Source organism: Kogia breviceps, chromosome 2 (assembly GCF_026419965.1).
Source record: "Kogia breviceps isolate mKogBre1 chromosome 2, mKogBre1 haplotype 1, whole genome shotgun sequence".
Lineage (NCBI taxonomy): Eukaryota > Metazoa > Chordata > Mammalia > Artiodactyla > Physeteridae > Kogia > Kogia breviceps.
The window spans coordinates 183,255,438-183,281,383 of record NC_081311.1 but is presented as its reverse complement, the minus strand read 5'-3'; the positions used below and the strand labels follow the sequence as shown (position 1 = coordinate 183,281,383).

At 59.2% G+C, this 25,946-nt stretch overlaps 3 protein-coding genes across 3 annotated transcripts in view; all 3 read left to right on the top strand.

The window, feature by feature from the left end:
- Positions 1–3,167, top strand: part of CFAP65 (cilia and flagella associated protein 65) — a 43,525-nt gene extending 40,358 nt beyond the window's left edge. Inside the window, exons 31-36 of the mRNA XM_059052890.2 lie at positions 28–72; positions 310–512; positions 967–1,095; positions 1,630–2,088; positions 2,780–2,917; positions 3,031–3,167. Coding sequence (XP_058908873.1) covers positions 28–72; positions 310–512; positions 967–1,095; positions 1,630–2,088; positions 2,780–2,917; positions 3,031–3,163 — 1,107 coding nt within the window. The 3' untranslated portion in view covers positions 3,164–3,167. The remainder of the gene's footprint in view (positions 1–27; positions 73–309; positions 513–966; positions 1,096–1,629; positions 2,089–2,779; positions 2,918–3,030) is intronic.
- Positions 2,075–16,064, top strand: CRYBA2 (crystallin beta A2). The gene is made up of 5 exons (XM_067027556.1): positions 2,075–2,088; positions 13,065–13,229; positions 13,992–14,133; positions 15,281–15,423; positions 15,893–16,064. The coding sequence occupies exons 2-5, from the start codon at positions 13,069–13,071 to the stop codon at positions 16,038–16,040; spliced, it is 594 nt and encodes a 197-aa protein (XP_066883657.1). The 5' UTR covers positions 2,075–2,088; positions 13,065–13,068; the 3' UTR covers positions 16,041–16,064.
- A 4,747-nt stretch (positions 16,065–20,811) lies between these two features.
- Positions 20,812–24,875, top strand: FEV (FEV transcription factor, ETS family member). The gene is made up of 3 exons (XM_059052889.2): positions 20,812–20,863; positions 21,605–21,679; positions 23,683–24,875. The coding sequence occupies exons 1-3, from the start codon at positions 20,812–20,814 to the stop codon at positions 24,270–24,272; spliced, it is 717 nt and encodes a 238-aa protein (XP_058908872.2). The 3' UTR covers positions 24,273–24,875.
- The last annotated feature ends 1,071 nt before the right edge of the window (positions 24,876–25,946 follow it).

The following is a 25,946-nucleotide window of genomic DNA, read 5'->3' as shown; positions in this document are numbered from 1 at the left end:
TAAGCAGGGGTCTCTTTGCTTCCACAGAGAAGGGCGTATTGTACAGCTTGTGAACCTGTGAGGAACTACAGGGTGAGGATGTAAGCCCAGGCCTATCTCCTTGGGATAACTTGAGAGGATCCTTGCTTCCTCTCCAGATATACCTCCAACCTCTGGTCTAGTCTCCTGGAAGGGAGGGATGAAAGTGCCAATGGGTGGGGATAAAATGCCAGGGATGTCAGAAAAGACCTGGTTGGGGGGCTAGGGACCCATCAGTGATGGGAGTGCAGTCCCTAAGCCCCTGTCATCCATGCCTCCCCTTTCCCAAAGACACTGCCCCCCATCAAGAACCAGTGGCGTCTCAACTGGCCAACCAGCTGGAACCTTAAGATCACGAAGGAGGAGACACTCTGGCCATGCCCCCAGCTGCCCTCGCCAGGGATGCTCAGCTTAAGCCTCACTGCCCGCGCCCACGCCACCGACTACTTCCTGGCCAACTTCTTCTCTGACTTTCCCCGCCACTTCTTGCACCGGTGAACTCTCAGGGAGGGAGGGGTCTGCTTTCTCTGCTCTCTGCCACCCTTCCGCTCTAGAACAGGACTGCCCAGACCTAACCCTTGCTGAGGGCTTGGAGCACGTGCAGCATCACTGGGACTTCTGGGGCACTGCTGGGCCCAGAATGCCCCCATCACTATTAGGCCCTTATGAGGAGGGAGCAAAGAGCCAGAGCCCCTGGGGAACCCACTTAGGTCTCCCTGCCTCCCCTCCTTCCTTCCCTTTCCAACTTGGAGCCTCTCCAGGTCCTGTGCCGACTCTGAGAGTTGGGCTTGGTTCCCCAAATGCAGCAGCACTATGTTGGGTTAAGGCTGGGGGCTGCCCCAGACTCACCTATGTCCTCATGACTGGGCAGCCACCATCACTGCTCATGCCCCCAACCCCAGCATGGTGGCTTGCCCAGGCCACTCAGAATGCCACGGCCTGCCCCAGGGAGCTGCCAAAGAGGAATTACCCCAGGGAGGAGTCGGAGGCTGGTGAGGAAGAAACCCCGGACAGGTGGGCCCCTGTCTCCAAGCAGGAGAAGCAGCTCTTGATTGACTGTCTCACCACCATAATCAGGTGACCGCCCACCCCCTAAACGCTCACCCCTCCATCTCCCTAGTTCATTCGTCAATTCTGGGTCCACCCAAAGCCCCTGAAATCCCAGCCCTTCCTTTCCTGAAAGATAGAACTTCCTCACAAGATCCTTCCACTGGTGGTCCAGGCCCTCCAGGATGGTACAGCTCTAATGGAGCTGGCTGGAGGGATCCTCAGGGCTGGGTCCGGAGTTCTGCCTTGTCATGGCTGGTAGATGTGGTCTGGAGCCAGTTCACTGTCTCTCCAGGGCTCCGGCCCTCATCTGTGTAACTGACATCCTGGCTCTTCCTCTACCATATAATGTTCACCTTTAAGGATCCACGGGGCCCAGAGATGCCTTTTTCTAAAGAAGGAATGGGAGGGAGCAACTGATCAGGGGCTCCCCTCCCTGCACCTAGCACCTGTTTGTGGACACAGTAGTCAAGAACCACCCCCTGGGGAGCCCTGAAGCCAGAGCCCGCCACAGGGGGCTGCAAGGCCTCTCGGTGAGGACCTTCTCCTCCTCCCTGCCACCAGGGGTCTGCTGGAGGACAAGATCTTCCATGAGGCTGTGGACCGAAACCTGGTGGAGCAAATGCCTTACTTCTGCCAGTTCTGGAGTGAGCAGTCGGCAAGGTTCACGGCCCAGAACAGCAGCCTGCACTTCGTGCCAGCCAGGTGTCAGCCCTCCCGCAGCTCTGAGGTCAGCAAAGACAAAGAGGAGGAGGAAGACAAACAGAGGCTGAGGAAGAAGGAAGAGGGGGAAGAGGAGAAGAAGGACGAAGAGGAAGAGGAGGAGCTGGAGGAGGAAGAGGAGGAACAGGTGGAGGAGGAGATGGGCGAGGAGGAGGCGGAGGTGGAGGAGAAGGAAGAGAAGTTGCCCTGGATGGAGATTAAGCCCACGTCCCAGGAGTCCCTGAAATGGCAGTGGCAGCAACAGCTGAAGGTCTTACTGAAGGAGAAGCAAGAGCAGGATGAGAAGGAGGCCATCAGCTGGTAAGCAGCCAGACCAAGGTGAGGGTTTGGAGGGGTGGGGGGGTCAAGCGCAGAAGGATCCTAGGAGGCAATGGTGCGCTGGGGCTCTACCTGTGTGAGCTGCTCTTTCCAACTCAGTGTTCATTGACATCCCTGTTGGACGCTTAAGGCCTCAGTGGGAGTATTTACGAAATGACGATCCAAGCTTTAATTTTCTTCTCCAAGAGCAGACTATTAACATTTACCATCCCACCACTTCCAGGAGGGCGATTTTAGTCGTCAAAGTCTCTTAAATGAGTTTTTAGAGCCAGGAGAAAAGTACCACGTCTTCTTGCACCGCCTTTCCCTGGGGCTGCTCTGTGGCTTTGTGTCCGTGGTGGGATTCCACAGGAGCCCCTTCCGCACCGTCTCATCGCTCGATGCCTTTCCCCAACCCTGGCCCTGGGATGGGGACTCCGATTCCCGGTGTTCGGATCCCACCACGTGTACCAGCAGCGTGACGTTTGGCAACGTGGTCTCTTTAAGCCGCAGTTTGAACGTCTGTAAAATTGGAACAAGGATGCCTCATAGTGTTGGGAGGGCGGGGAGTTAAAGTGAGAATCCACGTAGAGCACGCGGCAAACGGTACAGCACAGAGGAGGTCAGCGGAGAACGAACGAGAGCGCGCTCGGTGGCGGCGCTGACCCCGGCGCCCCCGCCTCCCGCCCCGTAGGCTCCCGGCTTTCGTTAGCCTGCAGGAGGCGCTGCTGGAGAACATGATCCAGAACCTCCTGGTGGAGGCGAGCCGCGGGGAGGTGGTGCTCACTTCGCGGCCACGCGTCATCGCCCTGCCGCCGCTCAGCGTTCCCAGGTTGGGGGGCCCGGGCCAGCGGCCGCTGGAGGGGCGCGAGGGGCTGCAGGGGCGGGCAGGCTCGGGGGGAAGCCTCTCCCCAACTCCCCTACCTGCGGCTTTCTGTCATCCAGGATTCTGACTCCCGACTCGCTGCCGGCGGCGTCCCCGGGGCCGCAGCAAGCGGAGATGCCCGGCTCGACTGAGCCGCCCCCCACCAACTCTTTGCAGACGCCAGCGCCCACCCCCTCCGACTTGCAGCTCTAGGTTCCTCCCGCCCCCCTCTGCATCACCCCCCAGTAAAGCATCTAGCTTTTTTTTTTTTTTTTCTATATCTGCCTTGGCTTTATTTCCCCGACGCGACAAGAACTCGCGCGCGCGGTCTGAGAGGGACAGATGGTGGAAGCGGCCAAGTTGGACCGCCTCGACTCATTGGAGACTTAGGCGCTGGGAGGTTGCGCCTCTCCGCTCCACTCCGCAGCTGGGCAAGAGTTCTCGCTGCTCGCTGCCAGGCGCTGGACCTGGTCTGGCCAGTGGAGGGCGCTTCTGGCGGGGCCTGGCTGGCCTTTGCCCCAGCAGAGCCGGGTGGACAGGAGCCGAGCGCCAGGCCTGGTCTGCGCAGCAGGTGGCCGCGGAGCAAGGTCGCCACCCCTACCCTTTCCACGCCGCGCTTGCTCTGAGGCTCGGCCCTTCCACCTCTAGCTTTTTTCTCAGCATCTGCCGGGCTCCCGGGACTCTGCTGAGGTTGGGAAATCGAGGCACTTCGCGGAGGGCCAAGAACTAGACGCTGGGGTGCGGGTGGAGATCATCGCTAGACAGCGGGCCGCAGACCCTACTAAACGACTCCCATCGTGAATCTGAACCCCCAGACCAGGGGATGTCCCACTTTCCCTAGGATACCCACCTCCGGTTCCCCCTAACCTCCGCCTGGCAGCCTCTGTCCTCGGCTCCTCCCCCCCCTCTCCCCGAGGCAGGTGGGTGGAAAAGTGACATCTGGTGTTGTTCCAGAGGCGCCCAGGTCCCCGACACCCCCCCTCCACCGCCACCGCCAAGGCCTCGGAGGAGCTCCGGCCCCAAAGCCTAGGCGGGGGCGGGGAGAGGGGCGCTCCGCCTCCTCTGAGTCAATATTTGCCCCGAGCAAACGGGCGGCCGGACAGGTGTGAGTGTGTGTGTGCGTGCGTGCGTGTGTGTGTGTGTGTGTGTGTGTGTGTGTCTAGGGGCGGGGACTGAGTAGGCCGTATAAAGCGCGCTGAGCCGGGGCTCCGGCACAAGCTCCGGGGCGTGCGCTGGGGACCAAGCCAGGCTGGGCCCGGCCGGGTGGAGGGTGGCCAGGAAGGGAGGGGCGGGCCAGGTGCGCACCTGTAGTGGCCACTGCGGCCGCCGACGTGTCAGCCGCAGACGCGCGCAGGGGAGGGCGGCAGCTAGCGGAGTGCTGTGCCGCACTGCGCTCGCCGAAGACCAGGACCAGGAGACCACCGAGGGCCACAGCCTGGCCCCGGGCCCTCCGCTCCCGCCCCGCGACGAGCCCCTCGCACAAACCGGACCTGAGCGTTTTGTTCGTTCGGCTCGCGTGAGGCAGGGGCGGCCTCTCAGCACCCGCCCGGGGGCCCGGCCCGATCGCCACGCAAGCACCTGTCGCCGCCGCCGCCATAAGGGTCGGAGAGGCTGTGCGCCGCTCCCCGGGGAGATCCGGCTCCCATCCGGCCCCGCCCGCCCTGCCAGGTCCTGCCCGCAACTCCTGGGCTGCCCGGCTCGATTCCGGATAATACGGGCCGGCCGAGCAGGCTCCACCGGGTGGCATGGGGGGCTGTGGGCCTGGTCAGGAGCCCTTCCGGAGGTGAAAACCCGGCTTCTAGTCCGGCTCTGTCCCAGCGACTTCTGTGGCCTTGGGCAAGTCATTTCATGGCCTCTCCTCGGGCTTTCTTCCAACCCCCATCCCCCGTTTGCGCAATGAGGGGGGTTGGTCTGGCCTCCCGCGTGAGCCCCACCAGTCCTCATATCCTAGTTTCTGGGCTTTTAGCAATACTTTTGAGGCCCCTGACCTGGGAAGTTTGAGGCTCTCAAGGGGTTGGAACAACAGCTATGAGGTGTGGAAAATCTGGGTGGGGGTAGCTAGCTAGAATCACAGTGGATCAAGTCCAGCTCCTCCACATATCTTTGGTGCTGACATCCTGAGGGTTCACTCCCTGCCATCTCCTTGACCCATCCTTCAGTCTTCCCATGTTTAAGACAGACAGACTGATCGAAAAGGACAAACACGGGGTCCGGTAGCCCTTGCCTGATGGGGTTCCCAGGCATCGCAGCTCACTGCCTTTCCCAAACTTCATAATCCCAAGGCCTCTTGTTTCAGTCAGCCGGAGGTGGGGTAGGTCTGAATGGCCCTCAGATTAGGTGGGAGTCCATGGGTCATTAGCCACAACCCAAACCTAGGACAGACCACCCCCCTTTTCGGTGACTCAAAGTGTTAAGATCTGATCTGGGGGAGGAGGATGAAGATTGCCACAGACCCCTGGCCTCCTGCTTGGAGAGCCTAGAACTGAGGCCTGGGGTCAGTCTGAGCTCCCAGTTGAGTCTCTGCCCTGTGATTCCAGGTGTACTCCATTCCGCCTCGCAGAACCGATGGTCATGCTGAGCCAGCCTCAGAGGGAAGGGCCAGTTGTAGGTCAGGGGTGGAAGGAAGGCTCCTTGGACAGCAGTAAGGAGCCCAGTTTCCCCTAAGGGTGAGGAAGCATTGTGGGGAGGGACTGTACCCCACACACCCAGGCCGAGGCAGTCCCCAGGGAGATGGGAATGCGGGTCAGCAGTCAGTGGTCCCTTCTGACTCCAATCTGGATGCTCCTGGGGGTGCTGGCTTTCCCCCTCCACTTTCCCCCCACTTCATTGCCACCCCTCACCCAACTACCCGCAGGCTCCACAGGATCTGCTGAGGCCTTGGCACAGAGAAAGGGAGGGGGAGGGGATGAGATGGCTCTGACAGATCCCAGGCAGGTCTGGGGAGAGGGTGGACTGCAGGCTGGATCTCCGTGCAGCAGCCTGGGCCACGAGGCCGAGGGGAAGTCCATGGGTCCCAGGCTGGGTGTGTGCAGCCCCTATCCTGGCCTCTCTGACCAGGCTTCTGTCCGGGGCCCAGCCTGGCACTGATTGATTTGCCTGGCCCTGGTGCTGGCACATCCTCCTTGTGTCTTTGAGGGCTTCCTCTCCCCTTCCCCCAAACATGGAAGGTGGCAAGAGCACTCCCCCTCTGGCGAGGATTCCAGATTCTGGGGCTGCACAACAAAAAGGTCTCCCCTTGGAATGACTGCCCCCCAACACACACACATACACACACACACACACACACACACACAGCAGTCCTGGGGGCAGGGTTGAGAAGAATGAGGCCACCAGTGGGCTGGGGTCTGCCCTTGTGACAGAGAGCCACTGCCTCTTCCCCCGCTGCGGGGGGCGGCCTTTTCCCCAGACCTCCACCCACCCCCCCCATCCTCTAGACCCGCATTTCCTGGACTTGGACAGGGATCTGGCCTCTCCTCCAGGTCCATCCTCCCCTGCCTGGCCAGGGGCGGAGTCTCCAGGCGCCAGGCAGCCTTGCAGGTGCAGGGCTTGGGGAGGGGGGTGCTCAGCAGCTGGTGTTCGAGGCGGCCCCCACCCCCTCCCCCTTCCTGCTCAAAGCTGGAGCCTGCTTCCTGTCATCCCTGTCAGCACCCTGAGCGGGGGAGGGGACAGGTAATGGACGAAGCGGAAAAAGGGAAAGAGCAGTTGGAGTGTGGCTGGCCATATGGGGACCAGGAAACTGCCCATGAGAAATGGAGAGGGGAGAAGGATGAGCAAGAGAGTGGATCCAAGCAGAAGCACAGAGGGACACACAGAGGGTGCAGCCCAGAGGGTGTGGAAGATTTCAGGGTCCAGAGAGGCTGTAGACACCGCCCCACCCCAACGCCAGATTGTGAAAGAGAGCTTGAGAGAGACCAGAGATACACAGAGGCAGTGTGAGATAACAAGGGATGTACACTCCAGAGAGATGGGATTTGAAGATGTTGGGTCAGAGGTCAGGGTAACCAGGGATGGAAGAGAGAGCGTGTGTGACGGGGAAGGTGGAGGCTATGTGAAAACAGCCTCCGTCCCACTCCACGTGGGGATGGGGAAATTACCCACAACAAAGGAGAAAGAGGTGGCTTCTATGTGACCTGCAAACGTGAGCCAGGGCTGGAAGTAGAGGTGATACCCCTATCTTGGGAGACCCATCTCTCCCCATTAAAGGACAGAAGGTGAAGAGGGACAGAGCTCAGGCCATGTGAGTAGTGAGGGGCATGGATCTGACTCCATCTCTCCCGCTTTCTCTCGTGGCCACAGCTGGACAGACAGCTGTGGCAGCTGTCCTGGCCCCACTACCCACCTGCTGATTCTGGCCCAGTTGTGGAACTTCTGGGTGTGGAGGCTGCCCAGGGTCTATGTAAGAGTGTGGAGACCTGGGAGTGGAGGCACCGGGGGGCGGGAGGGCTTGCACACAGGCGCTAATCCCCCATCCAGCCAAGGCAGGAGCAGAGCCTCACTGACCTTCTCGGAGATTAGTCCCCATGACGACAGTGGCGACTCACCCCCTCATTCGGGCTAGGCGAGGTGTGTGTGAGAAAAGTGGGGAGTGGGCAGTCGGGGTGCAGGCAGAGGCTCGGTGGGGCATCACAGGATCACAGGAGTCAGGGCTGGGAGGCCCTTCCAGGATCAGCAGTTAGCTTAGTTTTCAGGTACAGAACTGTGGCCCCAAGATGGGGAATGACCTGCCCAAGGCCACATATGGAGCCAGGAAAAGCACCAGGACCAGAAGTCAGGTCTCGGGTTCCACCCAGACAGCAGAGATTTGAACAAAAACAAAGGAAGTTGGGATACCCCCCCGACCCTCCCCAACTGAGCTCATCAGTAGAGCGGCTCTAATGGAGTGAAGCAGGAAGGCTCCCCAACCTGAATGCTAGGCTGGCTTCTAGGATGGGATGCCGCTACGCCTGCTGCCCGACCCCTCCCTACAACCCAGCCCAGCCCCAGGGGGATAGGAAGAACAGGGCAGCAAAGCCAGTTATAACCACAACAGTAACAGCGAACATTTATTTGATGCCTACTGCAGGCTAGTTCTGGGTTTTACATGCATTTAAATCTTTACAACAGTTTTAAACACTATCATTCCCATTTTTCAGGGGGAAAATCTGAGTAGTAGAGTACAAGTTCATCCAACTTATAAGCAGTGGAGCTTGGATTTGAACCCAGGCAGTAGTGTGGCTCCAGAGCCCACTCTTAACCCTTCAGTGTCTGTATGATCTTGAGTGGGTGACTGAGATGATCTTCTCTAGGCAACCGTGGAGTGGGTTGTGTGCATATGAAAGTACACGAGGCACCCACCACGGTACCTGGCACATAGTACATTTTATTAAATATTTAAGGAATAAGTGAGTGAACAAATGTCTGCCCATAAATGAGTTTGACCATTGAGGTGTCTACTGAATCCGAGAAGGAGACTGTTCACATGTGAACAGTGCATGTGGGTTCCATCCATCTGAACGTGTGCACGTGTGTGCCCTCTCCCTGCCGCCCTGTGGCTTTGTGCCTGGGTGAGTGGGTGGTGGTGAAAGCTGCCTCCCATCTCCCTGGATGGGGGCCAGTTCTCCATCCCCACCGAGGGGCAGAGAAGAGGGGCTCTGTTGATAGAGGGACACGACAATGAGTCTGTGTGGGTGGGGCTCTCACCCCATCAGGACCCACCTCTTTCAGGCCCAGCTGTCGGACCCAGCCTGAGCTGAGCTAGTCTCTCACCCGCGTTATCTCTGTCTCCCAGGAGACCAGACCTCACAGCCCCAGGGAAGGTGCTCACTGCTGTTCCTGGCTCCCAGGAGCTGGGGTGGGGGTGGGGAGTGGAGGAGCAGGGCTGCAAAGGAGGGGCTGGTGATGGTACAGGGTGGGGGAAGGCACCACATTCACAGAATTTGCATCTTCAGTCACTAAAGCCCTGGCTGATTTCCCAGTGAAATGAGGGAAAGGGGTGGGAGCAGGCTGACTTGAGGAGAAGACTTTGGCCACCAGGACCCTCTAAGCTGTCCATCAGTACTGTGAAGTCGGGCTGTTCGAGGGATGGGGTCCTATACGAGGGAGACGTCACTTCTCTGGGGATTCTACCTGGGATGGAGACCTGGATGAGAGTCCAGGATTGGATTTAAGGGTTTCTTTGTCAGATCTACATTTCCCCATATGGGATGGAGATCTGAGTGGGATACAGGGCCTCACTAAGAACACAGGATTGAGTCTTAGGGCTTCTCTGTGGGATCTTAGTGTGCCTTATGGGACGGGTGCTTTGGCAGAATCATGGGGGGTGGGTCCTGAGGATTCTTAAGTGCGACCAAAGGTCCCTATATGAGATGAAGGACTGGACAGGGTGGGGGTGGGGAGTTCTCTTCGGGTCATGAGATTCCCTACGAGATCTTGAGTGAGGTCTCTTGGATGTGTAGACCTGGGGACACTTGTTTTTTTGTCTAACTCCTCCCCCTTCCCCAGGCCCAGAGGCTGAGGCTGTGGATGTGGAGGAGGAAGGGGTGAGGGTGCTGAGCGGGCAAACAAAGCCACCTGTGCATCCATCCTTCAGGCAGCTCTGAGCACAACTGATCTGGGAAAACAAACAGGACCAGCTGCTGGGGGCTGGAAGGGGGGCTGGAGGTGGACCAGCCTGGCAGAGAAAGGGGGCCAGAGGGGGTCCATAGTGCAGAAAAGTGACAGGGATCCCAGAGCCCCATTCTAGCACACCAGTAAGGGGCCTGACAGCCCCTTGCCCTCAGTGGCTCATTTCCCTTTCCTGAGGATTATGAGGCCCAGAGCCAGGGAGGGGTCTGGAGGGATGTGCGGAGCCTGAGAGAGTCTAGAGATCTGGGCAACTGGCTACTGGCAGTGTCGGGGAGTGTGCCCATTTCTGAGAGAGCTGGTGAAGACAGGTAGAACTGAAAGCCATGGACTATCCTGTGTTGGCAGTGGGACCTACACACCATTTTCCCGATGAGGGAACTGAGTCAGAGGAGGCGAGAAGCTAGCTGGTGCCACACAGCTACTTCGTGCAGAGCCAAGATCAGAATATAGGACTAGGAGAGGAGCGATAGCTGCTCTAATTCACACACACACACACACACACACACACACACACACACACACACACACACACACACACACACACACACACACACACACACACACTCCTCCTGTGGAATACGGTGGTCCCACCAACACGGAAACTGCCCTCCCAGCCCTAGCTCCCGAAAACACAGCGTCCACCCTGACAGCCACCCCCGCACCCTAGGGACTAGACTGGGCGCCCGCGTCACTGACCAGCGCAGACGCACAGCCTGACGCACTCGCCACCGGCGCCCCTCCCGACCTCAGCCTCAGATCAACTCCCCCTTCCTTTCCCCGCCCCCCGTCCCCACCGCTCCGGCTTTCTACCCAGAGCGGCCCGCGCGCCCCCCCTGGTGGCCGAATCCAGAATTGCTGGATAGAGATGGGGGAGGAAGAGAGAAGGAAGGGAAGAGATTCGGTCCCTCACTTCTCACCGCTGCGATAGCCCTAACTTGTGAAACCGAGACAAACTGCCGGGTCACGAACAGCCCAGGACTGTTTCTTGCCTCCCTCGATAGCTTGTATTTCCCCGTTTTGGGTCTGGGGAAAATTATACCCTATTTGTCCAAACCCCCTCTAACATAGGGAGTCAGGGGACTGCATGGTTCTGACCACATCTGCAGTCAAACCTGGTTGTGGCTGTCCCTGCTCTGACTTAAAACCTCCAAACTGGGCTTTACTCTCTATGTTATAGGGCCTTGTACTTTTGGCATTCACCTTCACACACGCTGTGATCCTTGATAGCAATTACTCACCAGTGAAAAGAGAGACTCAAGGGAGACTCCAATTTCCCCCAGTGCCTGTTCAGGGGTGGGGAGGTCGGTGGGATGGGCAAACCTTCACCACCCCCACTCTCACTGGAGAATTTCCTCTACATCCCTTCCCCCATGGACATTTGGCCCAACCTGACCACCCTGTTCACTCATTCATTTGAGAAGTTTTATTGAGCACCTACTATGTGTCCAGCACTGTGCTAGGTTGGAGGATAACAACTGAAAATGAGGCTGACACAGCCCCTGCCCCTTTAAATGGAGCTTACAGTCTAGTACAAAAGGAAACACTCAGTACAGCCATACACAAAAGATGAAAAAGACAACTTTACAGAGTAATAAATGCTATAAAGAAAATAGGGTGATGTGATGGACAGTAAATACCAGGAACAGCATCACCCAGGTGGTAAAAAAGGAGCCAGCATGGCCAGATCTTGTGACTAAGATGCTCCAGGTAACAGGAGCAACAAATGCAAAGGCTCTTGAGGCTGGAGTGAGCTTGGCAGTTGGGAGAAAGCATAGAAGCCAGCATAACTAGACTTCCGGATTGGGGGCAGCTTCCTGGGAGCCCTGGCCTGGGAGCCCCTTTAGTCACAGGAGGTTGGGTGGCAAGAGCACTGGCTTTGGAGTCAAAGGTCTAAATTCTAATCTTGCTCTGACACTAGCTAGCCATGTGGATTTGGAAAAGGCCCTGTACCTCCCAAGCCTCAATTTCCACATCTGTTCACCGAAACCTACCACTTTGGACTGTTGAGTCTATAAGAGAAGCACTTGGTTCATGGGAACAACAAAATATTAGTTTCCTTCTTACTCACCCCTCCGCTTCTGCTGGAATACCCCCTCCATTAAGGCACACTCACAATTTTGCCAGAAGCCTTTGTGTCTCCTTGACAGCCATGATGGTTAGGAAATTCTGTTGCAAGTTGTGAGGAAATTTCCTCCCTAGAACTACCCTGGGGCCCCAAGCCTTTCCCCCTAAATTTCTTCCTCCCCACACCCTACCTTCCCCCCTCTCCACACCGTACAGGGCAGTGGGGGTAAGAGCCTAAGACCTACAGTCAAAACAGAAACCCAGGTTCACACCTCAGCTGGGCCGCTTCTCTCCCCGACTGCGTTCCGGTACCCTTCTGGGCCGCAGGATCATCTGTGAAATGCAAGGCAATAACACCGCCTGCCTCAACTGGTCGGTGCTACAATTAGCTGAGATCGCGCACGTAAAAGCTCTGAGTAGAGGGTCTGGCCCGAACTAGGCGCTCAGTGATCAGCTGCTAGATCTCAGGCTGACGTCGTGGCCGGAGGCCTCAAAACCGGGAGCTCTGTCTGGTGGCTGGGAGCGCCACGGTTCCGGCCGCGCTGAAGTTGAGATGTTCTTCCTATGTGCGGTGGCGAGCCACTCCCTGAACGGTTTGCAAATTCGTGCCTTCCCTTGGGCGGTTTACGTTTCCTGCACTCAGCGCCGCCTTGCGGCGAGTCCTGGTCATCGCCTCTTCTCAGCACCTCCGCGCAAGAAAACTTCGGGAGCTACGCACCGGGGACTCGATCTTGGGAGGAAATGGGCCGCGATGGCCCACCCTCCAGGGAAAAGAGGGCCGAGGGTCGTGAGGAAAGTCTCCTATGGGGAACCTTGTCTACCTCCTCCCTAGCGTCTCCCCAAAGAGAGGCCTCGACCTCTAAAGAAAAGGAGTTTCGACGCTGGGAAGAACTTCCGCATCTCGAGCCAGGAAAGCGCGGTTTTAGCGGGGTGGCCACCGGGTGGCCTGGTACCTCTATCCCTGAAGGTCTCGGCCTGGCTCAGGCCCCCCAAAAAGAAAAAGCGGAGTCAGCCTCGGCGGTGGCGAGCGCCGGACATGTGTCTCAGCACTTTCTATTGTAATCCCCGAGGGCTGGGGCCCGGTCAGCGGTTGCGGGAAAGGCCGCGGCTCCCCCGGGGACACCAGAGCTGACCGCAGCTTGCCCGCTGACTCAGCTCCCCTCCACCCCAGCGGGAGAGGGTGCGGAGAGGGAGCGAGGCCTGGTATAAAGCCCCGCACACCCAGCTCGCGCGCAGCCTCTCCGCTTCCTTCAGTACCGCGCTCACCCAGCCGGTGAATACTCGGTGCTGGGGCGCGGTCCCTTCGGGCGGGGGAGGGCGAGATGGGGAAAAGCCGCTAGCAGCCAGGGTCCAGCCCGGGGTCCTTCACCTCCCATGGGGTTGGGCGGGCCTGGGCGGGGAGTGGGCTCTCGAGACGCTGAGCGCTGCGTCCCGTCCCTGTCTGCAGCGGCATGAGCAGCGCCCCCGCGCAGGGCCCAGCGCCCGCCAGCCTCACGCTTTGGGATGAGGAGGACTTCCAGGGCCGCCGCAGCCGGCTGCTGAGTGACTGCGCCAACGTCGGCGAGCGCGTAGGCCTACGCCGGGTGCGCTCGGTCAAGGTGGAAAATGGCGCGTGAGTGATCCCCCGGCGCGGTTGGGCTGGGTTGGGGGCGCCAGGCTCCGAGACTGGGTCCTCGGCTCCCAGTCCTCCATTCCCCAGACTGTATGTAAGCCCTGGCTGAGAGACACCCAGCAACATGGAACGTATCTAGGCTTCCTCAAAACTCCCCACCTGCCCCAAAACAAACCATGAGAAAGATTGTATCCTCGTGTGAGCTAAAGGGGTAAAGGCGAGAAGCGACCTTTTGCGGGACTCCGTGGGGCCAGCCCGAACCCTGAAGGGGTTCCCAGTGTCATTCTGTCCCTTCCAAAGTTAGATGGCTCTCAGCTTCGTTTAGCAAAAGAAGCCAAATCCCTTCCGCTCGCCCCACCCTGGTCTCCTAGAGACTGGGGCCCTCGAGAAAGCTGAGGCCCCCGAGCTATTGCAGTTTGTTGCTGTCACAGGTTGCTACCGCAGGTTAGGGGGGGTTCCTACACCTACCTTTGCAGGGGCCCAAATCCTTGCGGTAGGAGTGCTTGGTCGGGCGATCTTCGTAGACTGGAACATTCCTTCCAGCCTGGGGGCCCTGAGCTGGAAGCCTGGACCCCTCAAACCCCAGATAGCAGCCGGCTTAGGGTCTTTAGCCTCTAGAGGGGCTGGGTTGCCTTTTGATGGGTGTGTTAAGCGAAAGGCCTTGGGTGGAGACAAAGATCGGTTTTGTAGCAAGCAAGGGGGAGGGGGAGGAATGAACGAGGCGGGGGCAGATGCCTCGCAGCTTCCATTATCTTTCCCCAGCTGGGTGGCCTTCGAGTACCCCGACTTCCAGGGACAGCAGTTCATTCTGGAGAAAGGTGACTATCCTCGCTGGAGTGCCTGGAGCGGCAGTGGCGGCCACCACAGCGACCAGCTGCTGTCCTTCCGGCCAGTGCTCTGCGCGGTGAGCACAGCCCTCCCCCTCCTCCTCTGCATCCTAGCTCCCAGCTCCAGGCCCTGGCCCCACCACAGCCCCTGGAAAGACCGTTCACTCACTGTCCGGGGGGTGAAAACACAACTCCTAGCTGGGGAGGAGTGCCATTACTTCCCAGAACCAGAGAGGTCTCAGAAATTTTGGAACGTGGGCCTAGGCCAGGCATCGCAAATCAGCACCACGGACAGCCCCGAGACCGTGCCAGTCTTGAGCCCCGTTCCTCACGCCCAGTCGTCCACATGTCCGCACGTGTCAGCGAGCGCTTCTGTTGTCACACAGCACTGTGAGGCGGGGTGACTGCTCTTAACCTCATACATAGGTGCGGAAATGGGGCTCAGAGGGCAGAGTGATTTGACCCTGGTCACAAAGGTTAACATGAGAATAGAACTCAATCAGGGATCAAGGCTGAGAAGGGGTTAGTCTCTGTGTGTATGTTTGGGGGGAAGGGGTTGGTAATGAATCAAATACACTGGAGGGGAGGCTCTCACTTCCCATTTCTGCTGATTTATCTACCCTACTGGTGAGGCCTGGGGCTGTGCAGTGGAGGACAGAAAGCAGGTGCTGACTCAGCCCAGTTTCTCCATCCCAGGAGGCCAAGGAGCCCTGCAGGGGGAAGGCCCTGGGATACAATGGGAGCCCAGACTCAACAAACACTGATGCTTCGACCTGTATGTTCTGACTTTGCTCTCCAACCTTCTCTGGGTCCTACCCTATGAGAGGCCATGCCCAGGGTGCTGGGCAGGGGATTGACAGTCAGTGCTTCCTTAGGGAAACTGTCTTGCTTAGTGGACCAGATTTCCCTCAGGACCTCTGACTGTCCTCCTGCAAAACATGTCCATGTCAAAAGATGCTCTCTATCCCTGACTTGGAAGTGTCTCTGGGAACACCCCCCTCAGTCTCACCACCTCAATCCAAAGCCATAGAAGAGACCAGGCTGGGGACCTCTGAGCATCCCAGCTTCCCAGACTGATATGGAACTGATGGAGTGAACTCTGGGTGTGTTTATGGACCCTGTGTCTTTACAGCTTATGCCGGGCAGAGTGTTGGGGGAGTCGGGCTGAGAATGTATCCTCTTTGGAGGGCCTGACCTGTCCACCCCTACCTTCTTGTGCCTCAGAACCACAGTGACAGCCGTGTGACACTGTTTGAGGGGGAAAACTTCCAGGGCTGCAAGTTTGAACTCAATGATGACTACCCATCCCTGCCTTCCATGGGCTGGGCCAGCAAGGATGTGGGTTCCCTCAAAGTCAGCTCTGGAGCGTGAGTCCTGGGACTGGAACAGGGAAGAAGAGCAGGGAGGCAGTGGGGACCAGGGAGGAGGGTGGGGAGAAGTGATGGGGGTACTAAGAGACCCAGTAAAGAGGGCCAGGGGACGGGGGGAGTGAGGTCATGGAGACTGAGAGGCAAGGGGAAGTGAGATGATGGAGACAGACTGGGAGGATGGGGCACGTAATAGGAGAATGAGTCAGGGGGGCAACGTGGGGTAGAGGAAGGGATTGAAAACATGGGTGAGGGGGCAATGGAGGGTGGGAATAGCAGACAAGATGAAGAAGGCGTTAGGAAGACCTGGAGCAGTGGACAGGGCAGGGAGAGATCCGGGTAGGGAAAACCGAAGCCATGGCTTTGGGGCTGGGGATTGGGAGCTGAGAAAGGAGGACCAGCCATGGAGGACATCGGTGGGGGTGGGGGCAGAGCCTACTTACCACCCCCTGTGCCTTCACTGGCCTAGGTGGGTGGCCTACCAGTACCCAGGCTACCGGGGCTACCAGTATGTATTGGAGCAAGACCGTCACAGCGGGGAGTTCCGTAACTACAGTGAATTCGGCACGCAGGCCCACACTGGGCAGCTGCAGTCCATTCGGAGAGTCCAGCACTAAGCTCCACAGCCCCGGCGCCTCCCCTGAGGACCCTCAATAAAGGCTCCTGAACCTGCCTGCCCCTCTTGCCTCCTTTTTGGTGTCTTGCTTTGCAATCTCCATCCTTAGCCTTCTGAGGGTCCTTCTCTGCCAACCCTCCCCTCCCCTTCGGCTCCAGGACCCTTGACTATGGAGCATACACTGGCTTAGGATGTATGTGGCTGATGGGTCTAAGATGAAAATGCTGGTATGAATCCTGGGGATCCTGTTAAATGCAACCAGCCCCACACGTCTCCTTGGTAAAAGCCTATCAGCTTGGACCAGGGGTACCACTAGCCCGGATAGTTCCTTTGCCATCCTCTGGTTTGGGTGCACATAGCTCCACGGCAGGGCTCATAGCTGAATTTCAACCTTCACACACCCCCTGGGCCAGGCACCAGCATTCGGGGCAGGACCTCCTTAACTCTGTGCAGGAGCCCTGCTGGGTTCCTCTCTGACCCCCACCCCTACCTTTTCGAGCCTTTATCTTCACCCTGGCTCCCTATCCAGCCTAAGGGAAGCTTGCACCCATTTCCCAGCTTTGTAGAATCTCCGCCTTAGAGAGGAGCAAGGGTGTGAGAGGGGTAATTGCTGGGAGGTCCCACTGCCTCCTAGGGGAGATGTCCTCTCTCTGAGCCAAGCCCTAGACCCTTTGAATGAAAATCCCTTGTGGTATTGAGCTCCAGCATTTATTGTACAAAGCATTTGCATACCTTGCCTCTCAGCTGTCTCAAACAACTCCCTCTTCATTCTTCCTCTTCCTGCCCACTCTTCAGAGGACTAGTGAGCTAGAGAGGCCACCCCTGAGCCACTGACCACAGTGAGCCTGGGTTCTGGGGCAGGTGGTAGAAGCCCACAGCCATGGTGAGGGTGAATGTGGCAGCAGCCACCAGAGTCCGCGGCACCAATGTGTCTTCTTTCCAGCTCCCTCTTGGGCTCAGTTTATGATAATCTCACCCACACAGGCAGGGCCTTCAAGGCCCTTGGGAGGCCCTTCATCCTGTCTCTCAGGGATGCTTGAGTTTTCAAGCCCCTGGTGGACCTATCCATGGGGAGGGGTGGCCCAGATCATTGCCCCAGCCTAGGGGAGTCAAAGTGATGTTGGAGAAAAGTCAGATTTGGACCTGGGCATTTCCCAGGGGCCCAGCTGTGCACAGTCAGGCATCTGCTCCCTTGGGAAGCGTCCTGGACCAGAAGTCAGAACACCCAGGACCCACTCACATAGCATCCCCCAGCCTCAATTCCCTCACCTGTAAACTGGGGCTATTGAGCCCTGCCTTGTCTCTCTCACAGGGTTGTTGTGAGGATTCAAGGAGAACTGCCTGAAAATGCTTGTGGTTCAGAAAAGAACTAGGGCAGTTACCATAGGACCTCCCTACCCTGCCTCTCCCCATGGATTTCAGGGTTGGGTCAGGGGACCAAGGACAGAGTTCTAGGTGGGGTCTGAATTCTGCTTTATACCTAGATGGGCTCTGAAGTCCATCGCCCCTGTCACATTGGATCCTCCTAATGGCTTCCATTCTTCATCCGTTTCACCAATGAAGAAACTGGAGCTCCTCTGAGAGGGAGAAGCCTTGATGAGGTCATCCACTTAATTGGTGACAAAGCCAGGACCTGAACACAGGGCTCCAGACCCCAAATCCAGGCTGTTAACCGGAGGCTGACCTGAGCTGTGGCCAAAAGCCTCAGGCCTCAGCAGAGCCCCAAACCTTTGTGGGCTCCAGAGGAGCCTGGGGTTCCTGTGTGGTCAAGGGCTCCTAACTGTCCCCTTGGGGGCACGGTAATAGTAACAGCAGCTAAATATATTCCGCTTTGTCTGAGCACTCAGCATGTGTTATATCAGCTTAATCATTCTGTATGGTTGGTACCATAATCCCCATTTTACAGATGAAGAGACTAAGGTACAGAGGTTGTGTGACTTCCCCAAAAGCCACACACAGCTAGGAAGTGGGGGATCTGGAGTTGAGCCGAGACCCAGACAAACTGGCCCCAGAGCCCAGCAGCCCATCTCCGCACTGCCTGTATTGGGGGCAGGCAGTGGGCAAAGGGAGATCTGGTATCTACCATCAGCTGAGCTGCCCTCCCTCCAGGAAAGCCCACGGTTACGAGGACCACCCAGCAAGACGCTTTCAGGAACTGGTAGTGTGACCGTGACCAGGGCACGCTCGGTCTCTAGGTCTCAGTGTCCCCACCTGTACAACGAAGGAGTTGGGGGGGTGGCTAATATTTGTTGTAGCCTTTGCCAGCAGGGACCTTCTAGGTTTTCTTAGACCCACGGGTCCAACTCTGCTCCCCACATCGGCAAATAAGAAAGGGGTGCGCAGAGGCCAGGCTGGGCCTGAGTGTTTTCACCTTCCTACCGTCCTTCTATTCTGGGCAGGCTGATGGTCTGCAGAACACACCCAGCCGGGTGGGAGGAGGGTGGCAGGGAAGCTGCCTGGACTTGCTCATTGGTTGCACTCAGCCAAAGGCCGAAGGGGACAGAGGAGGTCATCTCCTTTCCATTGGTGCAGCCAAGGTCCAGGTGAGGTAGGGGTATGCCCCTCACTCCCTCACAAACTCTTCCCAGAGCCCACCTGCCCCTCAGTCTCTGAGTCCTCAGTGAGGTGGGGGTGGGGGCAGAGCGTGAGAGCTGCTGATCCGTCACCAGCTCGGACCTGGGATGTCTGGATAGATGCCCACTCTAAGTGCCTCTCCCTTCAGCCTTCCATGCAGAGCATTAGTGGGGGAAACTTGCTGCCTCCCCACTCTTGCGACTCTGGCCTCCTGTTCCTCATTTTCTATCTGGGGAAGTGACAAGAAAGCATGAAGGAGAGGGAGTGAGACCTCGGCCGGACCCTCAAGACCCTCTGCTCCCTCAAAGCCCTGAGTTTTGTCCCCAGGGAGCATCCCAACCTCTCATCTTTCCCCCACCAGATTCCACCTCCACATCCTGAAGCCTCCACCCCTGTCCCTTTAGGATCCTCTAGGGTCCTGGGATTTCTCCCCCCCCCCCATTTTCCCCTAGACTCACCTCCCACACTCCTGCTTGGTTCCTTCTGATTTTTGTACGCTCCACCAGCAAGGAGGAACACCCCAGGAGTTATAGCAAGTGAAGAATGCAAGAGGCCCCACAGAAACCCTTCCCCCAGCTGGACTTCCCAGCCATCCTCAGTCAGGCAACCCAGGACCACGGGTCCTGCAGAAAACCTGCCCACTTCGATCCAAGTGCCCTGAAGTCCCAGACCTCCTCACCTCCTGAAGTCAAGCAGTGGGAGAGAAAGGCCTTAAGATTACCAATTCTGACCGGAGTCACCAGGTGCTGCATGGCTGCAGGTGGGCTCCCGTCCCAGAGACTCATCTTCAGCCAGCATCCCTCCTTAGTGTGCCCCTTCCAGAGCCAGGAAGCCCCACAGGTACCCAGAGACTCCAGGCCCCCTGGGAACCACATCAGCTTTGCTAATACCCCCCTTTGCCCCTTTCTCGGAGTGTATTTACTTCCTCTCCCCCTGGGTTGGGGGACCTTTGTACGGTGGGTGCACCTGTTTTAACTCCTCTACTCCTGCTAGAGCAAGGTGCCAGCTGCAGCCTAGCTCTGGGATAATCAGTATGGGAGGAGTTGTGAGGGTAGGTGGTAAGCTGGGATGACAAGGGATGGGGAAAGATAGAAGAGAAATGGTTGAGGGGGTGGAAGGGGGATCGCGAGCCTACCATTTGCCACAAATGAGTGAGAACAGAAGAATGAGAAAAGGAAGGGAAAGAGAGAGATGGGATGGAGAGGTAGAGACGAGACAGAAGGGAGATGGGAGGAGGAGGGACTAGATGGAAGAAGGAGCGACCTAGAGATGGGGAGGAAGGACAAGCCACTAAAAGTTGTGCGGGAGACGCCCCAGCGCTGGCCCAGAGGCCTGGGAGCCCCGGAAAGGCAGGAAAACGGGGGGGGGGGCGGGGAAGAGGGAGAGAGGGAAGGAGATCGGGTCTCCAGGGAAGAGCAGAGAGTGCGTGAGGAGGAGGAGGGAGGAGTAGCGGGGATGGAGGAAGGGGGGTAGATAAAGGGAGCAACGGCTGCCGACCCGGAGCGCAGCGACAGGAGAGAGGGAGGGAAGCGGAAATTTAAAAGTGAAGATGCAGATAACGCAGCCTGGAGACGGGAACCCGGGTGGGGGTGGGGTGGGGGGAGGGGAGGAGAGTGGAGCGGTGAGGTGGGGGGGATGGGTGAGAAGGAGGGAGCCCCCCACCCCCCGTTGTGGCCCCGGGGGTCCGAGGTGGGGCCGGGTACCCCGCCCCAATCCTGTTTGCTCAGAATCAGGGAGGCGGAAAAGAAATGGGCTCCTGACCCCTGTCAGAGCGCGAGGCCCAGGCCCATCCCCCGCGCGTCTCCCGGGTTGCGGGGTGCGGGGGGCTGCCGGGTGCGCTTGGCTGCCGCGCGTCAAGTCGGAGACTTTATTGCGATGGGGCGATAAGAGGGGCGGGGGCGGGGTCCGGGGGGCCGAGGCTGCAGCTCTTTAATTAAAACGGAAATTGCGGCCCCTGCCCGCGCGAGGGCCCGGAGGGTTCCGAGCAGCCTGGTAGCTGGGAGCATCGCTCCAGGACCCCTCCATCCCCCGCCACACCCGGGCAGCCCCCTCCCGCCAGGCCTTGCTGGACCCAGCGCCTTCTCCCTGTCACCCGCTGTCGCCTCGGGCGGGGATCGGTGCCCCGGAGCGCAAAGCCTGACGCGATCCCCCTCTCCCACCACCCCCCCCCACCTCCCACCGCCCAGGCCCTGGCGGCGATGAGACAGAGCGGCGCCTCCCAGCCCCTGCTGATCAACATGTACCTGCCAGGTACCAGGGACCAGCCGGGGGCTGGAGGCACCAGGACCCGGGGCGGGAAGTCTGGGCTGGGGCTTGGGAAGGGGATACTGCGGTCCAAGGGAAGGGGGCGCGGTCCAGAGAATCGGATCGCTGGGAGAACTGAGCAGTCTAGGGCACTGGGACACCTTAAAGGCAGATGGAGCGCTTTGGGGTGTTAGTGTGAGGTTTAGAGGACCTGAAGTGAGCAGATTGGGAGCCTGGGAAGCCAAGAGCGCCAGCTCAGGGGCTGAAAGAGCCTGGCAGGGGGAGCAGAGGTCTACAGTGTGGCAGGGGACTCAGTGCGCGCGCAGCGTTGGGAGGTTGTGGTCAGCCGGGAGTCTCCCGTGCGCCCTCGTGGCCCCTCACCTCCGTGCTCCGAGCGTTCCCACCAGCCCAGCTTTCCAGGCGCCCTCTCCTCTCCGGTGGGCCTGCGCGCTCCGGCTCACTGGCGCAAACCCCGCTCGGCTTTATAAGGCTCCCGCCGGCCCGTTCAGAAAGCGGATTTCCTTTTTCCTGGACGCGTTTCCTGACTTGGGCGTTATGGAGGGGCTCCGCGCGGCGCGCGCCTGGGCCAGGCTCCGGGAGGAGGAGCCGGACGGATCGGGCCCCCAACCTCGCGCCGGGGAGCCAAGGCGCCCCCCTGTTCCCCCTTGAGCCTTGGCCCTGGGCCCTTTCTGTCAAGTCGGCAACCTCCACCTGGATCCGCCTGATTGTTTTCTCCTGCTGCCGCAGATCCCGTCGGAGATGGTCTCTTCAAGGAAGGAAAGAGCCCGGGGTGGGGGCCACTGAGCCCCGCCGTACAAAAAGGTGAGCTGGCCGGCGGGTTGCACGGGCGGAGGCGAAGACAGTGGCTCGGGTCCGGGGTGCCCACCGCATATGGACAGGCGCCACTGCCACCTGAACAGAGGGTGGGAGCGATATGCAATACTGGGCTTTGGGAAGCAGAGGGTCGGGGGAGTGATGGTGGGGAGGCTGGGGCGGGGGGGACATTCATTTGGCCTTTGGCTCCCGCACCTTCTGAGACCCAGGGTTGAACTCGAAGGCCGGGGCAGACGAAGATCCTGCCCCACCCCCTTTTCAGCTGGGAATGTTTTTCCTGCTGTGGGGCTGGGGCTGAGGTGCTTGGTGTCATTTCCCTACTGGCAGCGGGAACCCAAGGCATCGGCACCGCCCGGAAAGGTGACCCGGAGAATTATTCCCTGGCCACCCCAGGCCGAGTCACCATTAGCACCAGGGCCAGCACTCACCTGCCCCACTGGCCCGTGCCAGGCTCTGTGAGCCAAATCCTCTGGGCCGTTGCAGTTGATTCCCAGGTTGGCCACCCACTCTCTGCCGGTGGCTAAATTATCCTCGCTTATGCCATGTTAGCAGCCGAACCTGGCCGGCCTTCCAGGCCAAGCCTCCACACAGGTCCCCACCCAGTCGGTACCCTAGATCTCACCAAGTTACCGTAACCAGAAAAACAAGGTTGGCAACTGCTTTATCCAAACTGGAACACAACACCCAACAGGAATGAGCTTCCACGTCTCTACATCCCTCAGTACCAGATGCACATTTTTACCCAAATCTTCTCTTGCTTCCGACCCTAAAATTCAACGCTCCTGACCTGGATGGAGCCAGGCAGCTCCTCACCGGGCTGGTGTGGAGGGACTGGGATCAAAATGATGTTGGAGGGCAGCATCTGGGTCCTGAGCGAGTTGTTGAAAAAAGAAGAGTTTCAGCAGGCTCAATTTAAAACAATCAGACAGTTTCGAGGAAAATCCCTTTTATTTTGAAAGAGTGTGTGTGAGGCGGGGAGGAGAGCGGTAATGCTATCAAGACCTTTCTCCAACTGTCTGATTGAGGCTCCAAGACAGAGAAGCAGGAGTTCTCTCTCACTACCCACTTACCCGGGAAAGCCTCCTGGCCGTTTCTAGCAACCCCCCAAATCCAGACGGGGCGGAAGAGTCTGGAGACTGGTCAAAGATGAGAGGAGGCAGGGAGCCAAGCAGAGAGGCTTCCCGGTCTCCTCTCCTCTTCTCAGAGCGGCGCATCACGCCCCCAGGGAACTATGACACCTTGGTACCCTGGGAATCCCGCCTGTTTCGAAAAAAGAGGCCGAACCGGAGTAGCCCCAGCACCAGACGCTGGCAAGGGTGGGGAGACTTCAGGGGCTGCCATTCCTCTCACGCTGAGGGAGCCGCTGTGCCCATTCTTGTCTGATGTGGTACCTCGAGGAAGCCAGCCACCACCTCGTCTCCACCTCGGGCAGGGGGTCCAACTGTATGCCTTGTCCGGTGGCTCGGATGATCCTGCTGCAGGCCTGCTTCTTCCCTCTGGATCTCTGGACGTGGTCCAGCTGCGATGTGGCCGTCTAACCAGCTATGCAGGCTACCCTGTGCGGTTGTGCAGGCTCTGCACCGAGTAAGGGCACTCAGCCGAAGGGCTGATACCCCGCCTTTGCTCACCTCCGAGAGCCCTGTGCCTTGGAGCGCCTCTACCTCTATACGGAGGAGGTGATGCTTCCCCTTCTCCCCCCAGTTCTCACAAAGCTGTGCGCCCGCGGGGTTGCGTCCTTCTTAGTGGGAGACTCGTTTCCATTGTGCAAAAGCGCGGTACTGGCTAGGGACGGCTTTGCTGATCAGCCCCTCCCTGGCCGGCCGCTCCAGCTGTGCCCAGTTACACAGCTGGACGTGCCCCTTTCCTCCCTGACATCGGCCCCCACCCCCGACTCGGGGAGTGGGGGAGGGAGGTCGTCTCCCACCTCACCTCTTCCTCCGCCGCCAGCCTCCCTCATCCCGCCGGTGGCTGACTGCCCCGCTTCCCCACAGGCAGCGGCCAGATCCAGCTGTGGCAGTTTCTGCTGGAGCTGCTGGCTGACCGCGCGAACGCCAGCTGCATCGCGTGGGAGGGTGGCCACGGCGAGTTCAAGCTCACGGACCCAGACGAGGTGGCGCGGCGCTGGGGCGAGCGCAAGAGCAAGCCCAACATGAACTACGACAAGCTGAGCCGCGCGCTGCGCTACTACTACGACAAGAACATCATGAGCAAGGTGCACGGCAAACGCTACGCCTACCGCTTCGACTTCCAGGGCCTGGCGCAGGCCTGCCAGCCGCCCCCCGCGCACGCTCACGCCGCGGCCGCCGCCGCCGCCGCCGCGGCCGCCGCCGCCCAGGACGGCGCGCTTTACAAGCTGCCCCCCAGCCTGGCCCCACTGCCCTTCCCCGGCCTCTCCAAACTCAACCTCATGGCCGCCTCGGCCGGCGTCGCGCCCGCCGGCTTCTCCTACTGGCCGGGCCCGGGCCCCGCCGCCGCCGCCGCCGCCACCGCCGCGCTCTACCCCAGCCCCGGGTTGCAGCCCCCGTCCGGGCCCTTCGGCGCGGTGGCCGCCGCCTCGCACCTGGGGGGCCATTACCACTAGACGGGGCGGCCGGATGCCCCGTGGCCTCTCCCAGACGCCCAGAGCCTCGCTCAATCCCATCCACATCCCGGAGAGGGGCCGGCGCCTCCGCCGCTGTTCCTTCAACCTCAGATTTTACTCCGCCCGCTGCACCCAGCCCCGGGGGAAGGGGCCTGAAGTCGCCTCAATCTTCCTTTAACACCGGATTTGCCACACACACACCCGCCTCATCCCGCAACCCCCGAGGGAGGGTGACTGTGCCCGCATTTCCTCTAACCTTCTTCTAGACCTCAGATCCCCGAAAGGGGTTCTCGGGTCTCCCCTGATTTTTCCTCCCCTCCATCTGTACTTCCCTCTGGCTCCTGGAAGCCCCTCCATTATGACCCCTCTCTTATTCCAAATTTTCTCTCTCTCTCTCTTTTTTTTTGTCCCCCACGGAGCTGCCCCGATTCCAGTATGGCCGAGGCCCAGCAGAGTCCACCTTCTCCTCCCCTGGCACCTCAGCGGGCTTGGTAAGGGCCGCGTCTCCCTCGACACTTCTAGGTAGCTTCCGGGCCCCCTTCCTCCCGCCCCCAACCTCCCACAGGACTGCCTTGTGTTTCTATTCCCTTCCAGACCCATTAAAGTTCCCAAGCTCCCCACTGCCTCTTCTCTCTGTTCTTAGCTGCACCAGAACCTTGGCGGGGGTGGGGGGGTGGGGGGTGGAAAAGGTAGTGAAACGCCCAGCTCAGGCCTGAGCAGAAAGGCCTGCCAAGGAAAAGCTCGAGAGAATGAGGGCAGGCAGGCTTGGGTGCTACTGGAGGGGAGCGTGGAGCCTCTAGTTCTTGGGATCCTGCTGCAGCGCCCCTCCTACCTGGCAGTCGAGCCCAGCCTGCCTCATCCAGCCTTCCACTTGCCCCTTCCCCCTACCCCATCCCAACTTCCCTCCCAACGCTCAGCGGCGTGCCACCTTCCCCCATCTCACCCATCCTTACGCAAGTTCCTCACCTCCTCCCAACCTCCACCCCGCCTTGTGTCATCTTCATACCATCTCAATCTTTCCCCAGTCCCTCCATTTCATTCCCTTCCCCACCTCTCCTCTCCTCCCCATCCTACCTTCACTCAGACTTTCTCTCTCACTCCCACTCACAAACGCTCCCCACCCCGTCCCCCTATCTCCAGCGCTATCTTTGCTCTGGATCTGCCTCCTCGTTTTCGGGAGGAGGGAATCTCCCCTTCTGCGCCTGCCCTCCCCTCCGGGCTTGCGGATGACCTCCTTCTCGCGGGTGGCGCGCGCCCTCTGCTGGTCTCAGGAGGGTAAGCCAGAGCCAGGTTTTGCAGCTAAACTGAGAACCCGACACTTCAGGCCAAACTTGGCTTTCAGAGAGGAGGACGAAAGGGGGGAACCCTAGCCCTGCACCCCAGGTCCGGCCTCGAGAAGTCTGGGAAGTGGGTCAAGTGGGTCATCCTCCTGGCAGGGCCATTTTCCTCACCACTTGAGGCTCTTTGAATACTGTGCCCACCGGGGGCCATGGCTCTTACGCTTTCTCCGCACCTTTTACAAAACCTGTTGGCAGGAAAACTGCCTTGAACGCGTTCCTTTCGGCGGAAACAACACGGGGCAGGTACCTGAAGTGACAGCCAGAACTTTGAGCTACCCACCAAGGCAAGCCCATTGCTCCCCCTTCTCCACGGTCCTAGTGTTTCTTTCCCAGG